Below are 26,315 nucleotides of genomic sequence, written 5' to 3'. Positions count from 1 at the left end.
AGTGTATGAATTCTCACAAAGTAGAAAGAGGAGACCTCTAAAATATTTTCTTCAACTAGAACAACGTGAGTGAATCAAATGACAAATGCTTCTACCTAAGCAGGCATAAAAGAAAGGGGTTTGGGGCTGGAAAAAGAAGGGAAGGAGTTGTGAGAGCTTTGCATGCAAAGGTTAGAAAATAAAGTATGTTTTGGAGAACAATAAACTTTTGCATGCAGATGGACTCCAGGAGTGGAAAGAGGAGAGGGGATTCGTGATTTTGCCATTGTTTCTTGTAACAGGCACTTCAGCAGGCTGCCAGGAAGAGGCTCCACTGAGAGGCACCATTTAGCCTCAGGCTTTTAATGAGGCACAATACTTTTATTCTTCTGCTGGGAACCATACTCAGTTAACCCTGCGTAAGATTCTTCCCTGTGTTAAAGGCTACTGCATCTTTTCATCAATGTAAAGATACTCTAAAATCAATTTGAAGAACTGTGGAAGGCTTTCTCTAGGGATTCGACCTTCCTGGAGTGTCTTCCTAAGGAGATTCACCTGTGCCACTCTGACATCTGTCTCCAGAGGGCTGATGAAGGGCATCTTGACCTTTCTTTTCACTGTAACTTGTGTCCCATTACAAGCTGAAGGCACTGATGCAGAGTTATCCCAAAGGTCAGTTAGGAATGGAGGGGAAATAGAAGAGCAGCAAAAGAAGCTCTGTGCATACAACCTCAGCCATTGCTTCAAGATAAAGATTTGTGGAGAATTAATGTAAAGATTTCATATCTAATTCTTCATGTCAGAACTAATAACATAATTTAATTTCCTTCAGTATTTCAAGTTAGAATTTCCAAGTTTGCAAGGAATTCTTAAGAAAATTAAAAAAAATATATATTTTGAATTCTGATCTCTCTCAAGCCTGGTTTAAAACCTCACCAGTGATCAGACAATTCAGTTGAATTTCCTGAGGCAGTGAATTGTCTGGCGTTTTTTATGTAATCCATTTCTTTCTGATCATATCTTCCCACTTGGGACAGAATACATGTGATGCAGAAATAAGCCACTGAGCTGGCATTTTCAGTAATGTACATAAGCTTGAGGTTATCTAGGGGTAGAGGTTCTTGCTGTGTATGCTTTAACAGTATTCTTGATGTTAATGTCTGCGGTTTTGACTGTGACAAATGCAAGGTCAAATGTTCATTGTTGAAAGAAGTTTACCCAGTCCCAGATGGTGACAATTTAACTCAGTCACAAAAATTATGCAGTTAACAGCAGGAGAGGAGTTAGTCGGAATGTCGTTAAAAATTAGACATTTAGCATATTGCAGTATTTATTCTCAGGCAAAAACTTTGTTAATTTAGAGTTAAAATTGCAAATGTAGTCACTGTAATCTTTCTTCAAATTACATTGACAGTGTCATTAAAACAATTTCAAAACTTAAATGACCGCCAACAGTCATGTGTGCATCACTAATGATCGTGCCAATTTATGGAAATGATTGTGATTTTATATACTTAGCGAAAGCTTTGAAACTTAACCCAGAAGACATTATTATAGACTTTTTCAAAAGGTACATGACTAATCATGTATTTTACATATCAAAGGTAGATTTTCATAGTGCTGCTGGTTTTCTGCACTGGACCTACACAGGTGGTCTTTGCCCTAATGCAAAAGTTTCTTCATTTCCCTTCATCTATTTTCTACATAGAGACACCCGTGACAAGTTTATCTAGATGTTCTACTGACAGCTGCTTCTTTTAAAAAAACATTATTTATCTATCGTAGCTATATGTGGCAGCAAGCTCTAAAAATAGTTATTTTTAAGGAAACTAATTTCAGTGACTTGAAAGTAGTAATGTCTTCTCATGACTGTTAAGGCTGCAGGAAATCTCAGGCTAGTCTTAAACACAACAGTCAAGACTCAACAGTTAGAAATTTGAGATACTCCCAAACATGTTGTTTCTGAAAAACAATTGCCCACTTGCTTGACAGGGGCTTGGGGAAAGTTCCCCTCAGATCTTGAAGAAAATGAGTATTTGGAGTCACCTCACGCTTTCCAGGGTTCAGGAAATGTTAAAATTAGCCAAATAGTGGGGTCTGATAGAACACTTAATTCTGAAATAAAAGTCATTCTCTCTTCACCATTTCCAGTATTTAAAAGTTATGATTGACTTTATTAGAATGAAAACTACCCACAGGTTTAGTATCTCTCTTCTCTCTTTCTTTTCTTATAGCATTGTGTGTAGCTTTTCTGCTGCAATACTGAGTGGAGCTTAGAACTGTGGGAGATCAATGAAAATGATTTGGGAATTAAAGGCTGAGGGGAATCCCAGAAAGGAATATGTGCATGGTGAGCTTGATAACAGTGTTAGCCAGATTCAGCTTGCAAAAAGGCTGGCTGATAAAGGAAGGGAGAAGCCTGAAGGGGAATTAGAGAAGATTATTCAGCACTGTGAAATATCAAGACTTTTAAGACTATGTCGTTGCTACAGTTAGCATAGACTATTACCCCCTTGGTCCTTGCCTTGTCTACTGACAGCTTGAGAGTTGCAGTGAATGTAGAGATAGGTCTAAACGAGAGACAGTTTTTACAATTCATGTTGAAATATTCAGAATTCTGACCTCTGTGCTCACCAGTCTAGCAACTAGCAGTGGAGTGAGTGCAAGTTCATGGCAAAGCTTCACTGACTCAGATGCTGTTCATGCTGACTGCCCCTAAAAACTGTATCTAAAAATGGAGACAGTGGTGAAAGACAGAAAAATAGGGTGGGTTGTTGTGGAATTTGTGGCTGTAACTATGCAAGGTATTTAAGAGATGTAATTTGAAGACTGCTTGCATCTGTCTTAATTTGCTGGAAGACTGAAGCCTTTTAAGTTTCATGGAAGTGACTTCATTTGAATTCTGAATGTGCCTATGTCCTTTTGATAGAAATTTAATTTCTAATTTGTACAACACTGATGAGGAACTCAAAGTGACACTAGAAGACACAAAGGGGAAATGGGGGAGAAGAGAGATCTAGAAAAAGACAAATGAAAAGCAGTGCATCAAGTTCAAAGGATTGCACTAGTGTTAAAATTCACGTCCTGATATGTACAATTAAGTAATTAATTAAATCAGTGAGGAAGGGTGGAAAAGACTGAAGGATGTAGCATGAAGAGACACAAGAGGAAAGAATGATGTGTACAGAAAAAACTGGAGAGTAGTATGTACATCGCTCTGGCATTGGTAATGTTCCAGGAGTTGTCTGGTTGTGTTTTTTCCTGTGTTAACATTACAGGTTAATCTGAAACTGCAAAAGATTTTCATTAGTTTCTCTAAGAGACTGACACAGGGCTTTAGAAAGGGGAAGACTGTGTAGAAAAGCCTTAGGTGGGGAGATGTATACTGCAACAAAGAACCAATACATGTGTTCATGCTGTCTTAAAGTGCTATTTTGGAATAACAGCATGAACAGTTATTGCATAATTAGTAAGTATTGGGGGGAAAAGTGAGGAATAGGGAAAGGAGTCATGCCAAAGAGTTGCAGGAGTTTGTGAACAGTTAAAAGGAAAGTAGGAAGCTTGCAGTATGCATTTATGTATTTTTGTAGTTTTTTGTAATAATTAACTCCCACACCCCTTTTCAGTGTCCTTGCAAATTAAACACATGATTTTTATTGGAAATAACTGGTTATCACCATTTTCTGAATATCACTCATGCTAATCAAAACATAATGTGGGCCACTGATCAATTAAACATTAATGACTTGTTTTGAAAGACTTGGTAAGGTAGTTAATAGTGTGATGGGGAGTTGAATTGTAAAAATAAGAAGCCTTAAGTGCTTTGTGATTACAATCTGACTTGATCAAACCTTTAATTTCTCAAGAATTATATTTATAAAATGAAAAAAATATATAAGCTTTTCTTATGTTAAGATCAATCACTCAAAAGAATGATGAGGTTGAACAGTCCTAATTGGAGCATTTGGTGGTAGGGAGTTCATTGTCCTCTACTGTTCAAGTAGGGATTATTTTTTTTACCCTTAAAGGAATGGTATCAGTGAAGTTCAGGTATCTGTCATTTTTTACAAAGCTAGTGGTAAATTTTTTAGTACATTAAGCATTTTTTATTAATACCAGAAATAATTTTGACATTGTGTGACTCCTTCTGTGTTATTGCAGTACTGGATACCAGTGTATTTACTATTCACCTGAAAACACAGCCAAGGCAAAAGAAGTACTCAGCAACATCAATCATCTACAGCCTCTCATATCAAGCCATGCAGACCTGCTGCTTAATTCTGCAAGCCAGCATTCTCCAGACAGCTTGAAGAATTCTTTAAAGATGCTTTCAGAAAAAGTAAGATTCAAATCTTCACAGCAATGAAAAATGGAATAATCAAGTCTCTAACTGCTGTGCTTTTTTAAACATAAATTGACTTTCATAGCATCAGGAAATGTTAAATAAGCTCTACTAAAACAAGCTTCAAATGTTATCAGAAAAATAATACTATTTAGCATTTCTGTAGGCTTTCTGTGTAGAAAATTAATGAAATCTATAATGGTTGTCTTTATTTGAAAGTATAATTAATTTAATTTCATGTCATTGTTAGCCTCTAGTGGCCACATACTGGGGTTTATAAAAAATAGATGGTTGTAAATGATTTTGTGTGATGATAAATGGTTATTTTATTTCTTTTTTTGTGATATTTCCAACTACTGATTGTAGGAGGTAGCTCAAACCAGGTTTGTGTGTAAGGTTTAGAATAATAGCATAATCAGAAATGGTGATGCAGTCTGGAAGGAGAGGAAGTTGACACCAGGAGGTCTCAAATTTTAATCCTCCTGTCACATTCCTCTCTAGCTGTAGGCACTTCTTCATCTTAGTTTCTTTAGCTCCAAATTAAGGAAGATAATGTTTTCCACCTGTCTCACAGAATGGTATTGGAGATTAGCTGAAGTCTGAAGTACTTTTAAGCGTATGTTATCCTATAAAAATATTAAGCACTATAGCTATGACCAGAGGGCTTGAAGAAGTTTCCCATCACTTTGTGGGCCATACCTTCTGTAGTGTGATCTCAATATGGCTTAATAGCACCATCAATAACCATTTCAATACATCTTCAGCTATTGGGAAGTGGCAACCCCTGTGGTCTGTTAAGCACTATTATCCCAGCAGTTCATCGTTCAATGGGAGAGTTTCAATCTGAATATTGAGCTCAGCTGTGAAGGCATTGCATTGGAGCCACGGGGAACAGAAATGTTGTCTCTGTTACAGATGTGTAAATTCACAGCAACTCTGAGAACACTGGAATTGCTGTGAATGTCAGGGAAATACATGAAAGTAGAATTCAGCCTGGAAATGAAAAGGAGGAATTTAGGGGGGTTTGGCAATTACAGCATACCTTTTTCCATGTAGTACTGAAGGAGGCCGTTATTTGCTGCAAATAGAAAAAGTACGGGTGCTCTGTTGATGGTTGGTTCAAAGAAATATGTGTGCATGCACAAGTGAAGCCAGTCAAGCAAAGCAGTGTTTGTTCTGAAGGTTCAAGATGTGGTTGCTAGGGATTTGGTATGTTAGCTGTAGCCATTTGCTTTTCCTTTCTCACCTTCACCTGTCTGGGCAGGAGGAGTGGACAATTTCAGAGTGGCTGCAGTCAGCTGCGATAGTAGCCCACTGTTTGAACCATGGCCTATCGGAGAGTGACTGCAGAAAAGGGACAAAAAAGACAATCCATTCAGTTTGGAAAAGTCACATATTTTACATGTACAGGTAGTGATTTAGTTGTATATATTCATATCAACTTTTCAGAGCCAGAATTAAATTGCTGGACCTGGCAGCCCATAGTTTCTGTCTAGCCTTCAGCTTTTGCTTGGAGGAGATTAATAAGGTTGTCTGAACAACTGCTGCAGGAACAGTTGAATACTTGCTTCCCTGTCCATTCCCAAATTTACTCTGAGAAGAAGACTATAATTGAGGAAGAAGGTGAGACTGTTGGTAAGGAAGCTAGTGTGGAGGGACAGCTGCTGTAAAGAACGAAAGAGAGCTGGGGAGGAAAGATCAGGAGACAATTTCAGGGAAAGCAATAATACGTTTCAAAAACCCAAATTGAGTGAACCCACACAGTGCTGCATCTAGATCCTTCATGGTTAATTCAAAGCATCATGTCAACATCCTGAGATAGTCTGTCTATATAATCTCTTACAGTATGGGAGAGTCAAAACTTAGGAGTGTCCCTAGTTCTATTTAAGACAGATTGGCATGCCTTTTTGAATAGAATTACATGATACCTACTTATATTTTTGAGACATTTGAGAGGTGCTTCTGCTCTCTGCTTTTTATATGTAAAAAAATAAACATTCTCTTACATTTTAACTTGATAGAAATTTAGAAATTAAAGAGCTGTTTCAGGAAGTTGTAAAAATGATTTGCCTGGTCATTAAATTCCTCAGTTTTATTAAAAAGCATGTTGCTTATAAGATAATATTAAGCTTGCCATACAGAATAATTCTTTCTAAAAGCATTAGGTTTCAGTGACTATATCTGAGCTATCAATAATTTGAATTGAAGTTAAGTATTTGTTAGAAATGGAAGGACTGACTGCAAATCATTCCACTGCTGGTTCTTAAATGGAGCTGATTTTCTCGTATTAAGCATGGTTTTACTTATCCAGATATGATTTGCAATTTACTCTAGTGTTTTCCTGAGACTAACCTTTTATCAAAGTTTTCTATTACTTGGTTAAGGAAGCCTTTAGATGTCGACAAGCGTATCAGCATTTGCAGCTTGCAGAAAGCTTTATAAATTCACTTTGCAGCTATGCCTGTCTTTGTTTGCAAAAATATTCTCTAGTCAGGTATCTAAAAGAACTTGCAAAGTTTTCATTTCTTTTTTATAGACTTTTTTTTGTGATTTCAATACAGTTTTATAAATAGTGTTGTTCTGCAAATCTAGCTGTACTGAGCTGTAAGAAAATGTAGTTAAAATGTGGATTGTTTTTAAGCCAATGGAATCCTTTAATGGAATTTAATTACAGAATCATTTTAGACTCTACATGAAAAAAAATGGATGTTCATTTTCATGCCAGTTTGCTTTTTAAAATGGATTTTCCCTTTAACATATCAATATTAAATTGAATTACTTTTTCAGATAGCTAACCAGTATACATTGCAGTCACAGTGGGCATTCCTTAGTTCAAGCAGTCCAATATGTAAAATTTTCTGAAATGTAAAGCTTTTTTGAGTCTACCTTGCCTGATGCAGAGACCTGAAATTATCTCAGGCAGTTTTTGAGGGGGAGGCAAGGTACAAAAACTCAGCAAAACCATGATGTTGTAATTCCTAAGGACAGGAAAGTAAAGTACTTTGCACTCTCTTGGTATGGAACTGTGGTCTTGAACTCTGAACAGCTCTGTTGTTACCATACAAGAAAGGACAACTTTGCAAGTCTCACTTTGTCTCTTCTTTATAGAAGATTATTAGGGTTTCCTAGCAAAATTCTCCAAAGACTGCACAAGGAGGCTGGAAATATGGTGCAGTTCAGGGCCATGAGGCTACATATAAGAAAGCTGTTTCAGTCAGGCACCAAGTTAGTCAGGAGGAGACAGAATGGTATGGAAACATTGCCAGGGAGATTAATAGTATTGCCAAGCCTAATCGCTATAGAATCTCAAATCAGATCTGAAATACTTCCTGGTGTTGGTTAAAAAAATGCCGTAACTTAGCTTAGGTATCCCTAAGATTCTTATTTTGAGTTTTATTTGCAGCAAAGTTTTAGCCTTTCTTTGTGCCACCATCACAAAGGATAGCACTTAAGACCTAGCACTTCACATAGCTGATTACCAGATAATGAGGCGAACAACAGCCACAACAACATCAACAATAGGATGAAACTTGGAGATGATGTCCATGCAGGCAAAAGCAGTTACCTCTGCTGTAAAGGATGCAGCAACCCAGACCATGCTGCCACAGAGGCCTGCAGCTGTCCAGGTCTCCAGCTGCAGGGAATACCACAGCCTATCTCCAATACTTGATGATTGCTCTAGCAGTATACTTACAAGGTGTGACCAGGTAAAGGACCTGCTCTGCATGCTGGCTGAACTAAGAGATGAAGTTGAGAGGCTAAGAAGCATCAGAGACTCTGAGGATGACATAGATTGGTGGAATTGCACCCTAACATCCCTGAGGCAGGTACATCAAGAGATGCAGGAAGAAAAAAGTCTTCGGCCCTCCTGCTACCAGTCTAGCAATAGCAAGCAAGATGAGGGAATGTGGAAGCAGCTTCCTGCTCGAGACCGTAGGCCGTCCCCCTTCCCTTCATACGTGCTCCCTTCAGATAAGTCTGCACAACAGGTGTGAGGCTCTGGAAGTTGAGGGGCAGACTAATGACGTCACAGATGATAGACCATCTGGGACAGAGGAGAGGCCCAACACAAGTCAGCCTACTTGTATAACAACATCATCTGCTAAGAAAAAGTGGAGAGTTGTTGTCATTGGTGATTCCCTGCTCAGAGGAATGGAGGGCCCTATTTGTCAACCGGACCCAGCACAGAGGGAGGTATGCTGCCTCCCTGGGGCCCGGGTAAGGAATTTTACAAAAAAGGACTCTAACCTGGTACCCCCCTCTGACTACTACTACCCACTACTGATCTTTCAGGTGGATAGTGAGGAAATTGTTACAAGAAGTCCAAGGGGAATCAAGAATGACTTCAGGGCATTGGGGAGAATAGTCAGGGACTCAGGTGCCCAAGTTACCTTTTCTTCCATACAACCAAGAGCAGGAATTTGTGAAGAAAGTAACTGGAAAATCTCACAGGTTAATACCTGGCTCTAGAGCTGGTGTCGCTGACAGAATTTTGGGTTCTTTAACCAGGGATCAGCATATACATTGCTGAGCCTGCTGGCAAGAGATGGGAAGATGATATTCTCCCAGAAGTTAGCAGCCCTCATTGACAGGGCTTTAAACTAGGTTTAAAGGGGAAAGGGAAATCAAAGCCTGCTGCAAGCATCCCTGGAGTTTGCACAATGGGGGTTGAATGTCTGGAAGTCATAAAGGATGCAGGAGACAGGAAACACCTGAAGGGTATAAAAGGGTGTCCCTCTAAGAAGGTGACATGGCCAGCAGCCCAGCTGAAGTGCCTCTACACCAATGCACACAGCATAGGCAACAATCAGGAGTTGGAAGCCATCATGCCACAAGAAAGCTATGATATAGTGGCGATTACAGAAACTTGATGGGAATAATCCTATGATTGGAGTGTGTCTATTGAAGGCTATAAGCTGTTCAGAAGGGATAGGACAGGAAGAAGGGGTAGAGGTGTTGACCTCTATGTAAAGAATTGGATAGAGAGTCAAGAGTTGTGCCTAAAAAATAGCCATGAGCAAGTTGAAAATTTATGGGTGGGAATCAGGGATCGAAACACCAAAGGGAGACTGGTGGTTGGAGTCTATTACAGGCCACCCAATCAAGTGGAGCCTATTGATGAAGCCTTCTTGCTCCAGCTTGAAGAAACATCATGATCACAGTCTCTCATCCTGCTGGGGGATTTAACCATCCCAACATCTGTTGGAAAAGTAGCACGGCAAGTTGTAGGCAATCCAGGAGACTCCTGGAATGCCTTGATGACAACTTTTTAAGTCAGGAAATTGACAGTCCTACCCAGGGGGATGCATTATTGGACCTGATTGTCACAAATGTAAGTGAACTCTTTAGGGATATCAAAGTTGAAGGCAGCCTGGGCTGCAGTGACCATGCACTAGTATAGTTCAGGGGCAAGAGGCAAATGAAAAGCTTAGTCAGGTCTCTGAATTTTAGGAAAGCAAACTTCCAGCTCTTTCAAGGAGTTAGTACATAGGACCCCATGGGATACAGCCCTCAGGGCAAAGGGAGCAGAAGAGAGCTGGCAGATCTGTGGACCTATCGGAATTGTCCAGAGAAGGGCCATGAAAATGATCTGAGGGCTGGAGGACATTATGATGCTCTTATGAGGACAGGCTGAGGGAGTTGGTGTTGTTCAGTCTGAAAAAGGCTCCAGGGGGACCTCATAGTGGCCTTCCAGTACCTGAAGGGGGCCTGTAGAAAAGATCTGGAGGGTCTTTTTACAGGGGCTTGCAGTGAGAGGACAAAGGGTAATGGTTTTAAGCTGAAAGAAGAGGTTTAGGTTAGAGATCAGACATAAAATCTTCAGTGTAAGGGTGGTGAGACACTGGAACAGACTGCCCAGAGATGTTGTGGGGGCTCCATCCCTGGAGGTGTTCAAGGGCAGGTTGGATGGGGCTCTGAGCAGCCTGTTCTAGTGGAAGGTGTCCCTGCTTATGCAAGGGAGTTGGAACTTGATGATCTTTAAGGTCCCTTCCAACTCAAAAAATTCTGTGATTGTGTGATTCAAACCACTGAGGATCAAAAATACCTCTTCCTAAACATTGTGAAAATGGGAAGAAGCAGAAACTTCTTAAGCAGGTACCTCCAGCAGGTGGAGCTTTAAGAAAACCATCAATTATTTAGAGCATTATGGTCTACATGTCAGTAAACCTGTGAGGGAGTATTGAGGCAGGAAAGTAAGAAAAAGAAGTTCAGTAGGAGTAGAGACATACAGAAGAGGAGCAAGTACTCTTAAAAAGGGAGGAGATAAGAGTAGAAGAAAAATGTGCAGAAACTGAGAAGATTTGCAGGAAGATAAATGCTGAAACTTGAAATTTTTTTGTTTGCGTGGTTTTGCTAATTCTCTTCCACGTGTTGCATAAGAAGCATGAAAGGGCTGGATGAAGCTTGGCTGGGCAACCTTTATTTGTAGCATTTCCTAGCCTTTTGTGACTGCTTGTTCAGGCTGGTTGCTCTCACTCTTATCTACATACTTTTCCATGTGCCTGTTTAATTTAGACAGTTTGGCATCTGAATCTGCATGTGACAATCCACTAGGTTCTGATTAAACAGGAATGCAACTAAATTCCACTGACCTGGGATAAATAAATTCAGGTAATTGTGCTGTGGAAGAACTGCGAAACAGTTTCACATCACCCTGTGTCTGAGGAGAGGAGCTCTGGAAGCCTGGGTGTGATGTGGTAATGTGGTTGATTGTGTGCTCTTCCACTCTGACACATGTACCTTGTTGATTTTTCTTAAAGTAACCAGAATTGTCACTCTCCCCAACTGTCTGCTACTGTGGCTTCGCTAGTGGTTACCATCCTGTAGTGAAAGGGAACACGGCCTTGCACCTCACCCTCTCCTGTTCACTAAATTGTGTCAGCTGAGGGAGCAAAAAGGCCAGCCTCCAAAGTAAGAGGAGTAGCAGAGATGGCGCCACATTTGTGTGTGGTTGCAGCAGAAAGATGTGTGTGGCAGTCTGATGGCAACAGCAAGTGCTGTTAGGTGGGGATAGTCTAGAGATCTTTAATGCCATAAGCAGAAAACATTTTCCTTGGGGTGGAAGCGAGATAAATATTGCAAGGAGGCTGGAGGTTTTTAGAAATATGGTGAACTTCCAGATACCGCAGTCAACAAAAAAGATTTAGGAAAAGGATGCAGGGATTGAATAGCATCTTTAGAGAGCCTGGGAAAACTACTGAAAAGTTTTCTTTCTTTAAAAATAAAATAAAGCTAGAAATCAGGTGTCATCATCTGCCCTGATACTTGGGTTGATACCTGCACATACCAAAATTTATCTTTGGAAATACTGCTTTTGCAGGTACTTAAATCTCAGCAGGGTAGAGTGGTGTGCTTGTATTTAAGATCATCCTTAAATTTGTTTATCACGTTTTATCTGATACTTATTCAGAAGTTATCAAACAGTGGTTGATTACTCTTGGAACTGGTTCTTGTAGAGGCTTGTCTCTGCAGGCAAAATTTGGAACTTGAATAAAGTAGAATTACGTGAAAAGATTATGACTTCTCTGACAGATACTGTGCTTTCATGTTAGTCATTAGAGCACTGGGATTGTAGAATGTGATTATGTCCCTAAACCCCTTGAATTGTTCATCATTGTTTGTTGGTCTGTTTTGATTTCTATCTCTTAGGCCAGCCTGAAACAAATATTCTCTGCACCTAAAGGTAATCAAATGTTGAAATATCTACATCACAGTATTGCATCTCTTGGCCTAACCTCTTCATTCATTCGTTTTATTTCTAGACAGAGTTATTTGTGCATGCATTTAAGGATCAGCTGGTCAGAAGTGCCCTTTTAGCACTGTACACAGCCCGGCCTGGCTGTGTCCTCAAGAAACCGGCTGTGCCTAGAAACACTGCAGAAGAGGGCGGTGATTTACAACATCAGGATCATCCTTCTCAGATTACAAGACAGGACTCTATACCACATCATTCTGAGTATGATGAGGAAGAGTGGGTAAGTAGTCAGAAACTCTTGGTTGGTGTACAGTCCTAAACCTACAATTCAGCATAAACAAATACAAGCTCTAAGTGTCCTTGTGACATGTTATTGGGGTGGGGGAGGTTCCCATAAAGGAGTGCAAAACCATTAAATCATATTTTTCAAACACATTGTATATTTTTAAACTAGATTTAAAAAATTTTCTTAAGTGCAGTGTGCTTCTGTGCTTGGTTGTGAATATAACAGTGAGGATGATTAATATCTTCTTGCCCAGACAGAAAAATAGTCTTCCTTTGCTCTAACTTTAGGTCTTTTTGCTAGTTGAGCAGATTTAATGAGACTGGAATGGCATACACTGATATAAGAAAAATTCTTTTTATTTTCCCCTTTTTTTCTTTTTCCCAAGGGCTGAATATAAATAGTTTAAATACACATTAATTAACCCTTGGCAAAACAGAGCTGTTTTCCCTTAGACTCTGTTCTTAGAGGATGTCTGAGATTGCATAAAAGAATTCAACATGGCTTTTAGTTTTTAACATTCTTAGCATATCTTTCAAAGATTTATATTATTTATATGGCTGAGATTTTTTGTATGTTAATTATTTTGGTGGTTGTGTTCATAATAGAACTGCTTCATTGTTACATATACCCTGAACTCAGGCTATTTTTATTCAGTTCAGGCTCATAATTTCAGTTTATCACTGTATTCTCATAAATGTAAAGGATGCCAGCATATTAATCTCTATTGTAAATAATTAATAGCTTGTGTGAGCTAAAGTACTTACACCTGAAACATTTGTTTCTTCTAGAGAAAAGACAATTATTTCCAGTCCCATGTATTAAGTAGTCATGCAATTTAACCACTAAATAAATAACTCATTCCTCTATTTGTTTTCTGGTCTCAAAGCCTGAAATACACTTTTTATGTTTTCTCAACAATCTGAAGGGCTAGAATGGTTCTTCTTTTCTTGAAATTAAAGCTAAAATACTTGCTTCCAGCTGTTGAAACATTCAGAAAAGTAAGTATTGCAGCAGATTTGATAAAAGGGAGAAATTTTGTATTGGAAAAATGCCAGGTTTTGCAAGTTGTGTTTTCATTTAGTGCTCTGCAGAGAGTTAGCTTTGCTGTATTTCATTATTCCTTTATTTCTGTCCAGGGCTTGGTCCTCATCTATTAAAACATGTAAGCACATAAGTTTAAAATGGATCTATTTTTTCTACTGAATTAGTAAAATTATGTGCTTGATTAAAATCAAGTGTGTCTTTAAATATTTTCTGAGTTAAACTGAGTCAAAGTCCCTGTCAAACTTGAGACAGTATAAATCTTGGAGAAAGCTTGTTTTTTTTCTAAATTTGAAAGATGAGACTTCCCTTATTTTTCAGTACTTTCTGTCAATGGAGATAAAAAACAGTGCAAGTTTCAGTGATCAGTTATCCTTAGAATGATGAAAAGAGAGAGAATAAATGCATATATATTAAAAAAAGCGCCACAACTTCATCTGCTCTGAAAGTCAACTATAAAGGAAAAAACCTTAGATTGCTTTATATCCACAGTAGTGTTTCCTCCTTTGTTGTTTTTCACTCCCCACTATTATCAAGCACTAGAGTAGCATTTTCAATCGGAATTTCCATTAAACACGTACAGGGGGCCCTTTCCCTGAGTGACCAGTGTTTTCCAGAAAGCCACCTTCTCAAGAGTGGTACTGTGTTGCGCTTTTCTTCTTTGATACCAAGTATAAGTTTTGATCCCAGAGTAGCTGACAGAAGTATGGGTTGATCTGTTTATATTGGTGCACTACATGTAGGTAGTAGTTTAAGCATTACTGTTGAAGGAAAAATACTGAGTTTTAGATTGCCTCTGAGTAGATACTCTCTTCTTCTCTTGCCAGCTGCTTCTGCTTTCCTAGAACCTCCCTGAAGGAGGGAACAAATCATGTTGTCATGTATAATGCAAGAAAAGGTGGGCTTATTGCCACTTGAAGCTTTCTCTGCTCTGCATTTCTGACTGACTCCTTAATGTGGTTAGAGCTACGAAGAACAGATAAAATGACATTTCCGAGAATTTATGTATAAATACTGACATGGTACTCGGGCGTGGGTCTGAAATACTGACTTGTGTGTGACATATTCCCTTCCAAAGCACTGTCGCATCACAAGAGGGTGTTAATCATGTGTGTTAATAAAGGTTTTTGCTTTATCTATGAGCATTCCTCAAAAGGGCCTTAAGGTAATTTGTGACTATCGACCCACGTGAAGGAGAGACAGTATCTTCAGAGCCCTGGGGAATGCAGTTGCTGTGTCATATGTGGCACAAGGTAAAGCGTGCAACTGTAGGGGTGTAGCCAGAAGGACAAGGGAGAACTGAGGAGCTCTGTAGTTAATTTAGAAAGCCTGAGAATCCTTAAAAAAAAAAAGACACCCTCTGGGACTCTGGCCAGCAGTGCTTGGGAGGAACACATCCAGTGAGGTGCAATGACAGGAAAATAGTTTGGGCTCCAGCTGTGTGAAATGAGGAGATTGGATTGCTTTTTAATGTTACTTTCAGAGTGGAAGGAAAAGAATTAGAGTTCTTGAATGGGGTGGATGAAAGGGCATTATTTTACTGGTTCACTTTCAAATGCCCTAAGAAAAGTGCTCAGCTTTCTGTGATGCCAAGGCCTAGCTTTTCATGGAGATCATTATGAGTACGCATGCCTGCTGGTACCACAGCAGAAGATGGTAAGAGAAGTGCAGCTATGGCCATTTCTAACTAGCAACACCTAACCATGCATGCCAGGACTCCGCAGTGTCCCAAATGGCTTCTGAAATTTGGAAGAAGTGGAAGATGTCAGTGTGCTATTGCCTTGTCCCATTCTGCCTTGCCCAACAGGGTCAAGTCCTGTTACAGAGTTCCACTTTCCCTGCCATTGGCTTGACTTCTCAGCTTAAAGAATCATTAATGACAGGGAAGCTGAGAGCTTGTTTCTCTTGTTCTTTCATACCATAGTAGTAAACTTACTATCCAATTAGCTCCACAGCAACTGAAGGAGAACAGGTATCAGGGGAGAAGTATCCTACTTAGGATTCTAGGGTCTCAGTACTTCAGTGTACAAAGAAATAAGTGTTACCTTCTTCTGAACCCTCAATTCACACAGAGGGCTGATAAGCATGCTTACTTGAGAGGCTGTGGGGATATTTTGTCCTTTAACCTGGCACATGCTGTGCAAAATGGTTGCTTGTGAGTGGTTCTTAGGCAAATTGAAAATATTCCATTTAAGATGGTGAAAGGTCTGTGGAAAGTATGCTAGGCTACAGAAGAACGTTAAGAGAATAATAAGGGATGACAAAGAATTGGAAATGGATGGATTTCCTCTTTTGGAGAATAATAGGGAGACCCTTGGGTTTCCTTAATGGAAAACTTAATTTTTACTTGAGAAATGTTCTTATCAAACTACAAAATTGCAACAGAGATCTTGGAAAAATGTGCCCATCTTTGGTGCAGACAGAATCATATCACACATCTACTTTTTCTGTCTGCCTATAATGCTAGCTTCTAATCCCAGGGACCTCTGATGTGGGGAAAAAGAGCTGTGGGACAAGCCCTTACTCCTTCTGTCTTCCTTGCTTATATGTAAAAAAGACCAGATATATGGTAATAAAAGTGAGATTTCTGTCAACAGATGTTTATGAATTTTCTTTCTAAACCCTTGGGGAATGCTTGTCTGAATGTTGTATAGACATTATCTAAGTGCTGGGTTAATAGTTGGTTTGAAAAGGCGAAGTGTTGAAGACAAATGAAGTGTTTGAGAAATGAAACAAAAGCTCGTATTTGTGTTGCTTGTGCAATAACTCCAGATGCTTCTTAAGAGCTTAATGCATTGTATTGGAATTAAACTCCTCCAGCAGAGGGAGGAAAGGGAAGTTGTATTGCTGCAGACACACTAAGCAACTTGTGTTCATATGCCTCAGCAACTTCAGCGTCTAGAAAGCCTGAAGTTCCCTGCTACTTTCTGATAAAACCTGCAGCTACTCGGGGCTGGAATTTTTACTCCTTGGAGTATTTATTTGCTTTTCTTAGAATCTTTCTCCCAAAAATAGTACTCATGAGTAGTGAAAATCAGTAATTTCACCCATTTTGTAAATATTTTTCAGGAACACTTTAGATACATACAGGATGGAACTTTTGAAGGAATCTATACGTGCTCTCCTATATCTATACAGTCACATGTCTAGTGGTTTATTTCATGTGTGTAGGTGCAGTTATTTCCACTTGTTGTATTGTGCAGGCAGTACTTAAAAAAAAAAAAAAATATTCAATGCAGTTCTGCATGAGAGTGACCTGCTTCATGCCTCTTGTAAATCAACAATACCTTTTCCATCATATGGTTAAGACACAGGATTATCTAGGGAGAGGATAAAACTGTAGTTTCTACATCCACTTATAAGACTAGATTTTTGTAATTAAGGCAGCCCTACAAGTTCTTTCCAGGAATCAGGTTTGGGGAGCTGGAGGAGAGAGGATCTGTGTTGCTGTATAGATTCAGCAAGACCATGCTTCTATCTTCAGGCTAATGTCATGTCCCTCAGGGCAGGATGCCCCTTTGTCAGAGGGTGTGCCCTCAAGTGGAGGGAACAGGGAAAGATCAGAATCCACTTGTCAGGAAAGTGGCCTAAGAAACTTGGTATGTAGTTTAAAATAAATCTTAGATTAAATGTTTTCTCTAGTAGTAGTTCTAACCTTGCTTTCACCCAACTTCCAAGCATTACCAGTTATATGGAAATACAGCATTTTTCAGAGTTTTCAGTTTTCTCTCTTGTCTCTTGCAACTCCATTTTTATACGTCAAGGTCTGGCATGTATAATGTTTCTGACTACTATCAAGTAGAAAGAAGAGCAGTGATATTATCTTCCCACTTTTAGCTCTCAAGCAAACTCTGGTTGCTCTGCATGAGTTTGATGATTCAGCATTAAATGATGTACAACGGGATTTTTGTGGGTTTATGTTTTGGTTTTAGTCTGATTGCTGACCTTTTGTACAGCTTCATTTCTTGTACAGCTTGTTGAGTTTTTTTTTCCTTATTCAACCCCACAAAAGCAGGGACAAAAGCTTTGCTTTCTTCAGCATCCAGCCCCTGAAGGACCCTTCCTGTGTATCTGTTCTGTAACAGCTCAGTCTTTCACTCTACATTCTCTCCTTTGTTCTCTGCTTGTACATAATTTTTTAATCATTCTTATTACTTCTGTAATTAGAACTTTTTATAATCTCAGCTAAAAGTGATGGTTGTAGTTTCTTTGAGAGGTGAAGAATAAAACTGAAAGTGTGTGACCTGATAAACATAGAATCATTGAATGGTTAAGGTTGGAAGGGACCTTAAAGATCATCAGATTTTAACCTTTCTTCTATGAGCAGGGACACCTCACACTAGACCGGGTTGCATAAAGCCTCATCCAGCCTGGCTTTAAACACCTCCAGAGAGGTGGCTTCCACAGCCTCCCTGGGCAACCTATTCCAGCACCCTCATGGTGAAGAATTTATTTCTGATGTCATGACAGCAAGTTTCTAATTCTAGTCCTTTAATTTTACATTTGCTTTAACAGAGTAACTGATGCGATAAAATAGAGGGTATGTTAAATTATCAAAAAGAGGTTATTAAGTACTACGGCAAAACTGACAGTTGGACGTGAGATTTTTTTTTTGGCAAGGCTTTGAATGTCTGTACTCTTACTATATTACTTCAAATAAACAAACTGCTCAGTTCCTTGTGATTGGACCTGCAACTTCACATGCATTTTCATGTAGAGTTTGAAACACGTGTTTTCCAGAATCTAAAAAACCAAAGAGTTTTACTTTGGTTGTTTATACTACAAGAAAAAAAGTCCATGAAAAAGGCTTTAGTTGGTAGTAGGCTAAGAATGCAAAAATTGGTTATATGCTGACACCTAATATTTCTAGTAGGATATCTAGTAACGTGGACATCTCAGTCTCCATTTTAAGGTGTTAATAAGAGGTTAGTATTGTTTCTTTTTTTCTTTTTCAATAATGTGCAGTAATGATTATGCTTTTCAGGACAGGGTGTGGGCCAATGTGGGAAAGAGTTTAAACTGCGTTATTGCCATGGTGGACAGACTGCTTGAAAAAGACAACATCAGCACTAAAGAGGGTGACAATGACCCTTCAGCAGCAGATTGCAAGGTGTTGCATACAGGTGGTAAGCAACTTTATATTTTAATCATTGTCTAGAGTAAATAAAAATGGAAAAGGTCACAGAAAAATGAGATAGAGTCAATAATATCTTTGAGAAAGCAAGGTTTTGCAAAGTTGTAGCCTTGAATGATGGAAGGCTGTTTATCAAATTACAGTTCTGTTGTGTGCTCCTACTGCTTGGTGTGCTCAGTTTTTTGTGCTACAATGAAAACCTCCTGAAACCAGAACATTTCCCTTTTAAGGCTGATGTAGGTTAGTTTAGTTTAGATTTTACTTGGATATGCCTTTTTGAGAAAAAAAAAAATCGGAGTGTCTCTTACCCCACAGAAAACTTCTAAAGAAAGGTCAGTACTCTGGTTTGGTGTCATTCTCCTGTAAACCCTTCCGTTTTTCTGAAGTGATACACTGATTTTTTTGTTTTCTGATTTGCTAGAATTCATTTTTCCCTGTTGTCAGTCTATGTCAATACTGAAGGCTAAGTAGAGTTATTCCATGAGATGATGCAAAGAAAACTCTGTCCACATCAGGCCTTTGTCACCAAAGTTTCTCATCTTCTGTGGCACATTCCTTGGTGCTTTCTGAAGGCAAAGATCAGATCTTCATAAATCTGATGAGATTTTTTGATGTGCATGTTGCAACAAATGAAACAGCTTCTTTGTGATAATGCTGGGTGGTCTACATATAAGGAAATAAGAACCAACCTTTGTCCCACTCTTCAGTTAAACAAAAGAAACAAACCCCACAAACAATGACCCACTTTATAATGGAGCTTTGTACAATTTTGGATTTTATTTTTTTTTATTGTGTACTTTACCCTATACTTTCATTTATATGTTCTTCCCCTCCTCCTGATTTTAATGACATAATTCTATATTAAGTGTTTTAAAATTATTAGTACTCATTTGTAATTTCTTTCTTACATAAAAATCATTAAAACTTTTTTCATCTGCACATCATTTGTGTAGTACTGATGAGTTTCATGCAACACATTTTGGTTGTGCTATTAATTTTTAATGCAGCTGCAACATCAGCATTTTTACCAGTATGCAAGATTTGTGCTGGCATCCTGGGTTTCTTGTTTTCGGTGTCAGATGCGTTGGATTTATTTTTGTATGGATGGTCCAGAGACCAGCGTGTATCTTACCTGTTTGCGTATCAGAGTTTCTGTCTACCAGACAAGTATCCCTATAATGTTAGCTTGCTGTTATCATCTTTGTTCTCTCATGAAGGCTTGCAGTTGCAAAGTACCAACACAGTTAGCTTTCTACATTTTCCAGACCTTTTTCAGTTAAGAAGGTATAGATGCTCAGCACTGAGGTAGGTATAAAAATAATCCTTAGAAAATGATCCCAAGCATACTGATTTTGATTAAAAGAACAAAATTGAATTTGTTCTTGTGCCTAACTCCCTTCTCTTCTCCCTGATGGTAAAAAGCTTTTCTGCTATTGTTAGCTAAAATCCAGTCTGTCTATTAGAAATGCTTTACAGGTGGAGAAGTAGTCCACTTTCACCCAAACTTCACCTTAACTTCAAGTTACTGCAGTGCATTTGTGTGTGTATGCATAGATACACATGCACTGTGTTTTATCTGTATTTCATAGTTACAGAACAAAACTTCAAATTTCCTGCTACTTCCCCAGTCTGAAAAAAAAAAAAAATTAGGATAAATCTTTTGGGTTAATTTCTGGCATGCTGAGCAACATGAACAGTTAAACATTTTCTTTCAATCTCTTGAAGCCCCTGAACATGTTCTCTGTTGATCTCTGTAAGCCATGAAATATATTTAGCCAGTCCATTTGAATCTTTCACTGTAGTTATAAGAAAGTGTGCTCTTAGCTTTGATTCGGGCTCACATCCTACACAGGCAAAAGAAATATTAGTTAGCTCACAAAACCAAAAAAACTTAAAAGGAAGTAACTTTTAAGTACTGTAATAAGCAGTCATCAAATGGAATGGACCTCTTGGTAATCACTAGTCAGAAAATTATAGATGCATTTCATTCAGCTGAGGGGTTGTCTCATGGAGCTGACAGGCCAAGGACACAAAAAATATCAAAATGTTATGGCACTGCAATTAAGTCATCTTTTTTCCCTCATTTCAGACCATTCCTTATTTCATTTGAATACATAGAAGTGCTGTCCTGTGAGAGCAGAGTCAGTGCTTCTGTAGGATTGTGCTGAGTGTTCTCATTATAGGGAAACTGCAGAAGATTTGTGGGGCAGATCTCTTGGTTTTCAAGTTCTGCTTTTTGAGTAAGGTGTAATTTCATGTTTTCATGAAAGCATCATGCAGTACCTTTGACAACTTAGGACTTTCAAGGTCATGTAGAACTGGAGGTGTTTTTAAATTGCTTTCTTTTATAGGACTTAAAAGATGGAGCTTTCTGAAGAACCATCCAGATGTGTGCCAAAGTTGGTTGCCTAATGGTTTTCAAAATGATTGCCTTTAGGGGCAGAATTTTTCATGCTTGGCTTCCCAATCAGAGTATGTGTTTATATGTTTGTTTTTCTCTGAATCTCCCTCAAGTTTGATGTGAAGCCCTAAGGATGCACCATGAAGCAACTACCTAGAAGTTGAGATTCCAAGTTTAGGGTTGTGAATTCTGCCTTAGTTCTGCTCCATTTTTATACTTGAAGCCTGGCTGTGTTGGTTCAGAACTTCATAATATAAAATCATCATACTGTGTTTATACCCATAGGTACATTTCTAAAATTACATAATTTTATGCTACGTACAATTCACAAACATTACAGATGGGAAAAGCTCGCTGTATCTTGCAGTTATATAAAGTACTATAATTCAAGCATAATGTGTTATGCAAAACATTGAAAAGCATGGGATGAAATGTTTGCTTATATTAGTGAACCTGACTGTTATATTATAATTTTGTTTTAGTATATAACAATGAAAAAGATGTCAAAGAATTCACAGGTGTTCATTTGAGATGGTAGAAAATGTTACGACAATAGTTTGACAGTTTTGAGCAATAGTGTATTACTGTAACTATAGGTGTTGTCATAACATTTATTCAGGGCTTCCTGAGATAGATGCTGACATCATGTGTTCCTATTCTTTTTTCCCCACCTTGCTTATATTTATTGTATGGAAACTTTGTAATCAGAAATATCTGTGGCACCTTTTTCTTGTACTTACTTTTTAAACATGAATTATACCTTCCATAGCCTAACTTGTCATGCAGTCTGACCTTTGAGTGTATTCTTAAGACTGAATTTGAGTTATCAGTTACCAAGGTAACACACTAGGGTTTCATCAGCTGCAGGATTATGATTTCTCTGCAGGATAAAGCAAGAAGAGGAGATGGGTTTTAAAGGAGAGGGTTTGGGTTTTTTTCAAATTCTTTTAATTAGGCTGGTTTCCTTTGCCTTTTATTTTACCATGGGAGTCAGAATATGAAAGCCTGTCCTACAGCATTAGAGGGACCAGTGAAATGTCGTAGTTTGTTCTCATGCTTGCACAGCCCTTGACAGATCTCCACGTTCAGCAGTGCTTCTGTTTTCCATCTGCTTCTGTTACCACACCTTCAGAACTATCATCCAGCCATTCCTCTGCTGCCTCTGTGTGAGTCGTCCCTAATTTGCTATATACAAAATCCACCATGTTATCTCAAACACTTCAAATTGGCAGTGTGATTGCACCTGGATTTTGCCCGAAGCAAATTACAGTCATAAAGTGTGTTGCTGGACAGATGAATTGGCCAATGGTAACCTTCAGCATAGGTAGCAAAGAGCACCTGGGGAAAGAGTGCCATATTTCCTAGCTGGAAGGAAGGAAAACAGCTGTTCATTGCCACATTGCTACAGGCATATGTGGGTTATTTTTTCTGGAATAATCTGATACCTGATGGAGATTCTGTAAGTCTTGCTGTCTTTCAGTGCCCTAGGGATAGGCACTCCATCTTTCAGTGCATCCCTCCCTGTTGCAGTGCTGGTAGAAATATGAAATAAAACTGTTCTGCTTTAGCATGCATCTTCAGAAGAAGAGCTTTTGCTGTAAGTTATTATTTAATCAGGAAGATGCAAAATTCTCCCTTGGTCTGTGTTCACCTGAGTAGCAGACATTTATTTTGAGGAACCAAACCACTTCTGAAATATTTTCTTTCCCTTCCTTTTCCTCACATTTTTCTTTCCTGTTCTCTTAAGCTTAGATTTGCCTCATCTCTACTATTGCACTTTATTTCTGTTCCCTCTCATTTTTGTATCATCCTTCTTTTTTTTGCTAGGGTCCTTAAATGGACTGTGTGTAGCCCAGCACATAAGACAAACTCTTCAGCAGTACTTTCTCTAAATAGTTCAGCTATTGACTAAAGCTTAAAAATGGGTAAGGGAAAGGAATACTATTTAACTGTATCAACCAACTATTTTTTTGAGCAACACTTAAGAATATTTGGTTGTACAACACTTCAAGAGCAAGTTTTATCCATTACTCCTATGTTTTGAGTAAATTAGATTTCTTAGTTTGTCTGTTACTGCCATCTCCTTCTTTCTCTGTTTCCCTAAGCTAAAGCTGCTGTGACACTTGTAAACTATCTAATCATACATATATATTTTCCCTATTAATCCATGTGGTAATATATAAAATCTCAGGTGATTACAACAGAGTAATAAATTCCCAATAATTCAAAATTGGTCTTCTGAACACTCAACTGTGCAAAATAGACTGCTGTTATATTAACTGCAGAGATACCTGGAAGACTTATGCAGGTTTTTGTGTTCCTATAAGAAATGCTGCAGAATTATGAGCATAAAACCTCATCCTTTCTCAAAGAGCTTATCCCTCATATCAGAGTTAAACTGAGCTCCAAGAGGTGAGTGGCAAGGTAAAGTAGGAAGCTGACCTTCTTATGGTGCAAGATTGAACACGTGAACGCTATTAAGTTGGTTTTTAAACCTTCCTTAAAAAAAATATATATATATATGCAGTGTGTTCTTATCCCAAGAAAGCCTCTGTGGGTTAATTATGTCATGCTGCTTGTTTTGCTTGCCTTTTTCATTAAGACATTCAAGTTTGTCTAATGTTCATTTTGTGATGTAAAGACAACAACTCATTTACATTGTTTGACCTCTGTTATTTCAGTCCTATATTTCAGACTATCTGTATGTTCAAGTAATAAGGGAAAAAGTGATTAACTACAGTAAAAAGTAAAGTTTTGAGTAGCTGCTGTTACCTACATTTCTAGGGCCCTCTGTTCCTTTAAGTGTACGACATTACTCTTTCTTCTGCTTTTAATTCTGTTTTTAGTTTTTAACTTCATACCATTTAGATTTTGAGGTGACTAGAAGCCATTTAAGATTTCCACTGATTTTTAGGTGGTGCAGACAGTGACAGAATTGGCTTTTTTCTCTGTTACCAGGGCAGAAGGAGATCGAACTGCTGTTCCAAACCTTTAGGGCTTTTCCTGTTTGGTTACCAGCACATTTTAATAAGCACTTCAAGGAGTCTGACTTGGAAAAGAGCAGAAGCTTGCTTTTTTGCTGGACTTTATGAAATTTAACATGCGTTTTGATGTATTGCAGCTTGAATATTAGCATGTAAAAATTAGTAGGTAGGTGCTTTGCAGGTCATTTGCCTGTGCAGGCATGTTGATTAAGTGAACGAGGGACTGGAGGGTGTTTTCCAGAAACCAAAGGGCAGATCCTGTCATAGACTGAACTTCTTCAATTCTCTGTTAGTGATGACAGTGGAGTATTTACTCAGTGCTTTTGTTCACATATTCTTTTATTTTTACACTAACTGCATAGTAGTGATACTACTACTTTTAATTTAGTCCTTCCATTTTCTATTTAATGTGTTTGGCTTTTATGTCTTGCTTTAGTTCCCTTTCCAAAGGCTGACTAGCATGATTTTTTAAATTGCCTTATTTTATCAGTAGGCTTTGACTTTTTTGTTTGGATGCTAAATATTCCTCACAGGTTAGGCTGCCCTTGCCATTAGAGCAACCTGCCAGTCATCCTGAAGTATCCTTGTTGCTTCTCTTGTTGCTCCTAATGTCTTTTTTTGGGCAAATGTTTACGCATTCCAATAATTCTTCAGTCTTTTTCAAATGATATTCTGCTGTGTTGAGGATGCAAATCTTGCCATTTTAACTTAAAAGAAATTTCGCACCCAAAGAGTCAAACCTGTAAATTCTTATATGTGTTAAACACAAAAGCAATAATCGTTACCATTTCTTTCCCTTAAGTGATTGTGCAAAGCTCTTTGTAGGGATAGAGGTCCTGGACAGTGGTTGACCCCTGCATCTTCTTTACAGCAGCAACTGATTCTGAGCTGACTGCCAGTTTTCTCATGAAGGAGGATGTGTAGGGCCACTTACATCTCTCCCAAACTCTTATGTATGTGTAAGCAGTGACTTGTAACCAAGCAGTATCCTCACATACCTACACTGCTCAGGCAAGATAGATCAGGATATTCTAAACCTGAATTTAGAACACTATTATAAAGCTCCCTTTACAAATAATATATCTTTATGAATTTCTTTAATATTCTATGCTTATCCTTTGCATACAAGAAAATTTTATTTTCCATATTCTACTGAATTTACTTGCAAGCCTCACAATACAGTGTTTTTTCTTGTTTCATAAACTTAACTTTCTAAGTGCTTCTCAATTTCAAGGAGCACTTAAAAGGTGCAGTCTTTGCTATAAGTAAGTGCTTCTGATGGATATTTTGAACTTTATGCGTAGTTTATAATTGATCCTTATATTCTTGCTGGAGTACTTGCAACAGGATATCCTGCGTAACAAGTGACATATGGCGATTTTAACTAAACCAAGATTGAGCAGCTATATAGACGTTTCCCTGGAGTTGTCTTTTCCAAGACCTCAGTCTGTGATGCACCTCGGATTCTGATCTTATCACATTAAATTTGCTTTAAAAGAAAAGGAAAGCATAAGAATTTATTAGTTCATTCATACTCTGTTTTCAAAAAACAGTCCCTCTTTTAGATTTGCTGACTAGCTCCACCTTCTGGCGACTGGCATCCTTATTAATTGTGAATAAGAATTTTCACTAAGCAAGAAGTAATGATTGTTCTGGATAACTTAATAACATGAGGATATGGACTAATATTACTTCCTTTTGGCAAGTACAAGTCTATTTATATTCTATAACAAAATAATTTATCTTTCCTTAGTTACTAGGATAAGTTTTCCTACAAACTTAACATTTTTATTGTTTTCTACAAAACAAAATACATATGTAAGTAAACCACTGCATTACTTGGGACATTAAATACTCAGTAGAGTTTATTTTAAATAAACAATATTTTTAATATATTTATCTTGAATGTCCTTTAATGAAAAAATGGCCTTGAGGATCCCAAATTTTGGATTTTCTTCTTGATATAACTAATACTGACAAAAATTACTTCTGTTAGTAAGTTAGTATTCCAGACATGTATTCACCCCCCAAAACTCCTTGTGTAAAAATATTTTGAAGCTGCTACATGGTGTGTGCAAAATAATTTGGAAAAGTGTAATAGTAGGTAGTTATCTGTTGTTTACTGCTAAGCCAAAAGGTTGTATGAAGTAGAATCAACTTAGATTTGTTCTGGATGCTGTATTATTCAATATTTTCATTACTGACTTGGCTTATGAAATATGAATGATGCTTATAAAATTTGCAGATGCTTAAAGCTGGGAGAGGTTTTAAGCACCACAGGAGCAGGATTAGAATGAAATCAAGATGGAATATTAGGATGCAGTTCAGTAAGGACAAGTACAAAGTTATGTTCCTAAAGAAGCAGAAATACTTGTTGCATATTGACAGGTTAAATGACAGGTCAGTAGAAACAGATCTAAATGTTATGTGACATGTGGCAGGTATGTGACCC

General features: G+C 38.1%; 1 protein-coding gene across 3 annotated transcripts in view; it reads left to right on the top strand.

The window, feature by feature from the left end:
* INPP4B (inositol polyphosphate-4-phosphatase type II B) overlaps nucleotides 1-26,315 on the top strand; it is a 346,588-nt gene that overhangs the window by 232,282 nt on the left and 87,991 nt on the right. For all 3 annotated transcript variants that reach the window (XM_051617089.1, XM_051617087.1, XM_051617090.1), the window contains 3 exons: nucleotides 4,141-4,318; nucleotides 12,085-12,297; nucleotides 18,329-18,470. In XM_051617089.1, coding sequence (XP_051473049.1) covers nucleotides 4,141-4,318; nucleotides 12,085-12,297; nucleotides 18,329-18,470 — 533 coding nt within the window. The remainder of the gene's footprint in view (nucleotides 1-4,140; nucleotides 4,319-12,084; nucleotides 12,298-18,328; nucleotides 18,471-26,315) is intronic.

The sequence above is a fragment of the Apus apus genome, chromosome 4, assembly GCF_020740795.1.
Source record: "Apus apus isolate bApuApu2 chromosome 4, bApuApu2.pri.cur, whole genome shotgun sequence".
Taxonomy (NCBI): Eukaryota; Metazoa; Chordata; class Aves; order Apodiformes; family Apodidae; genus Apus; species Apus apus.
Note: the sequence above shows the minus strand (reverse complement) of the source record. Positions and strands in the feature narration are given on the sequence as shown.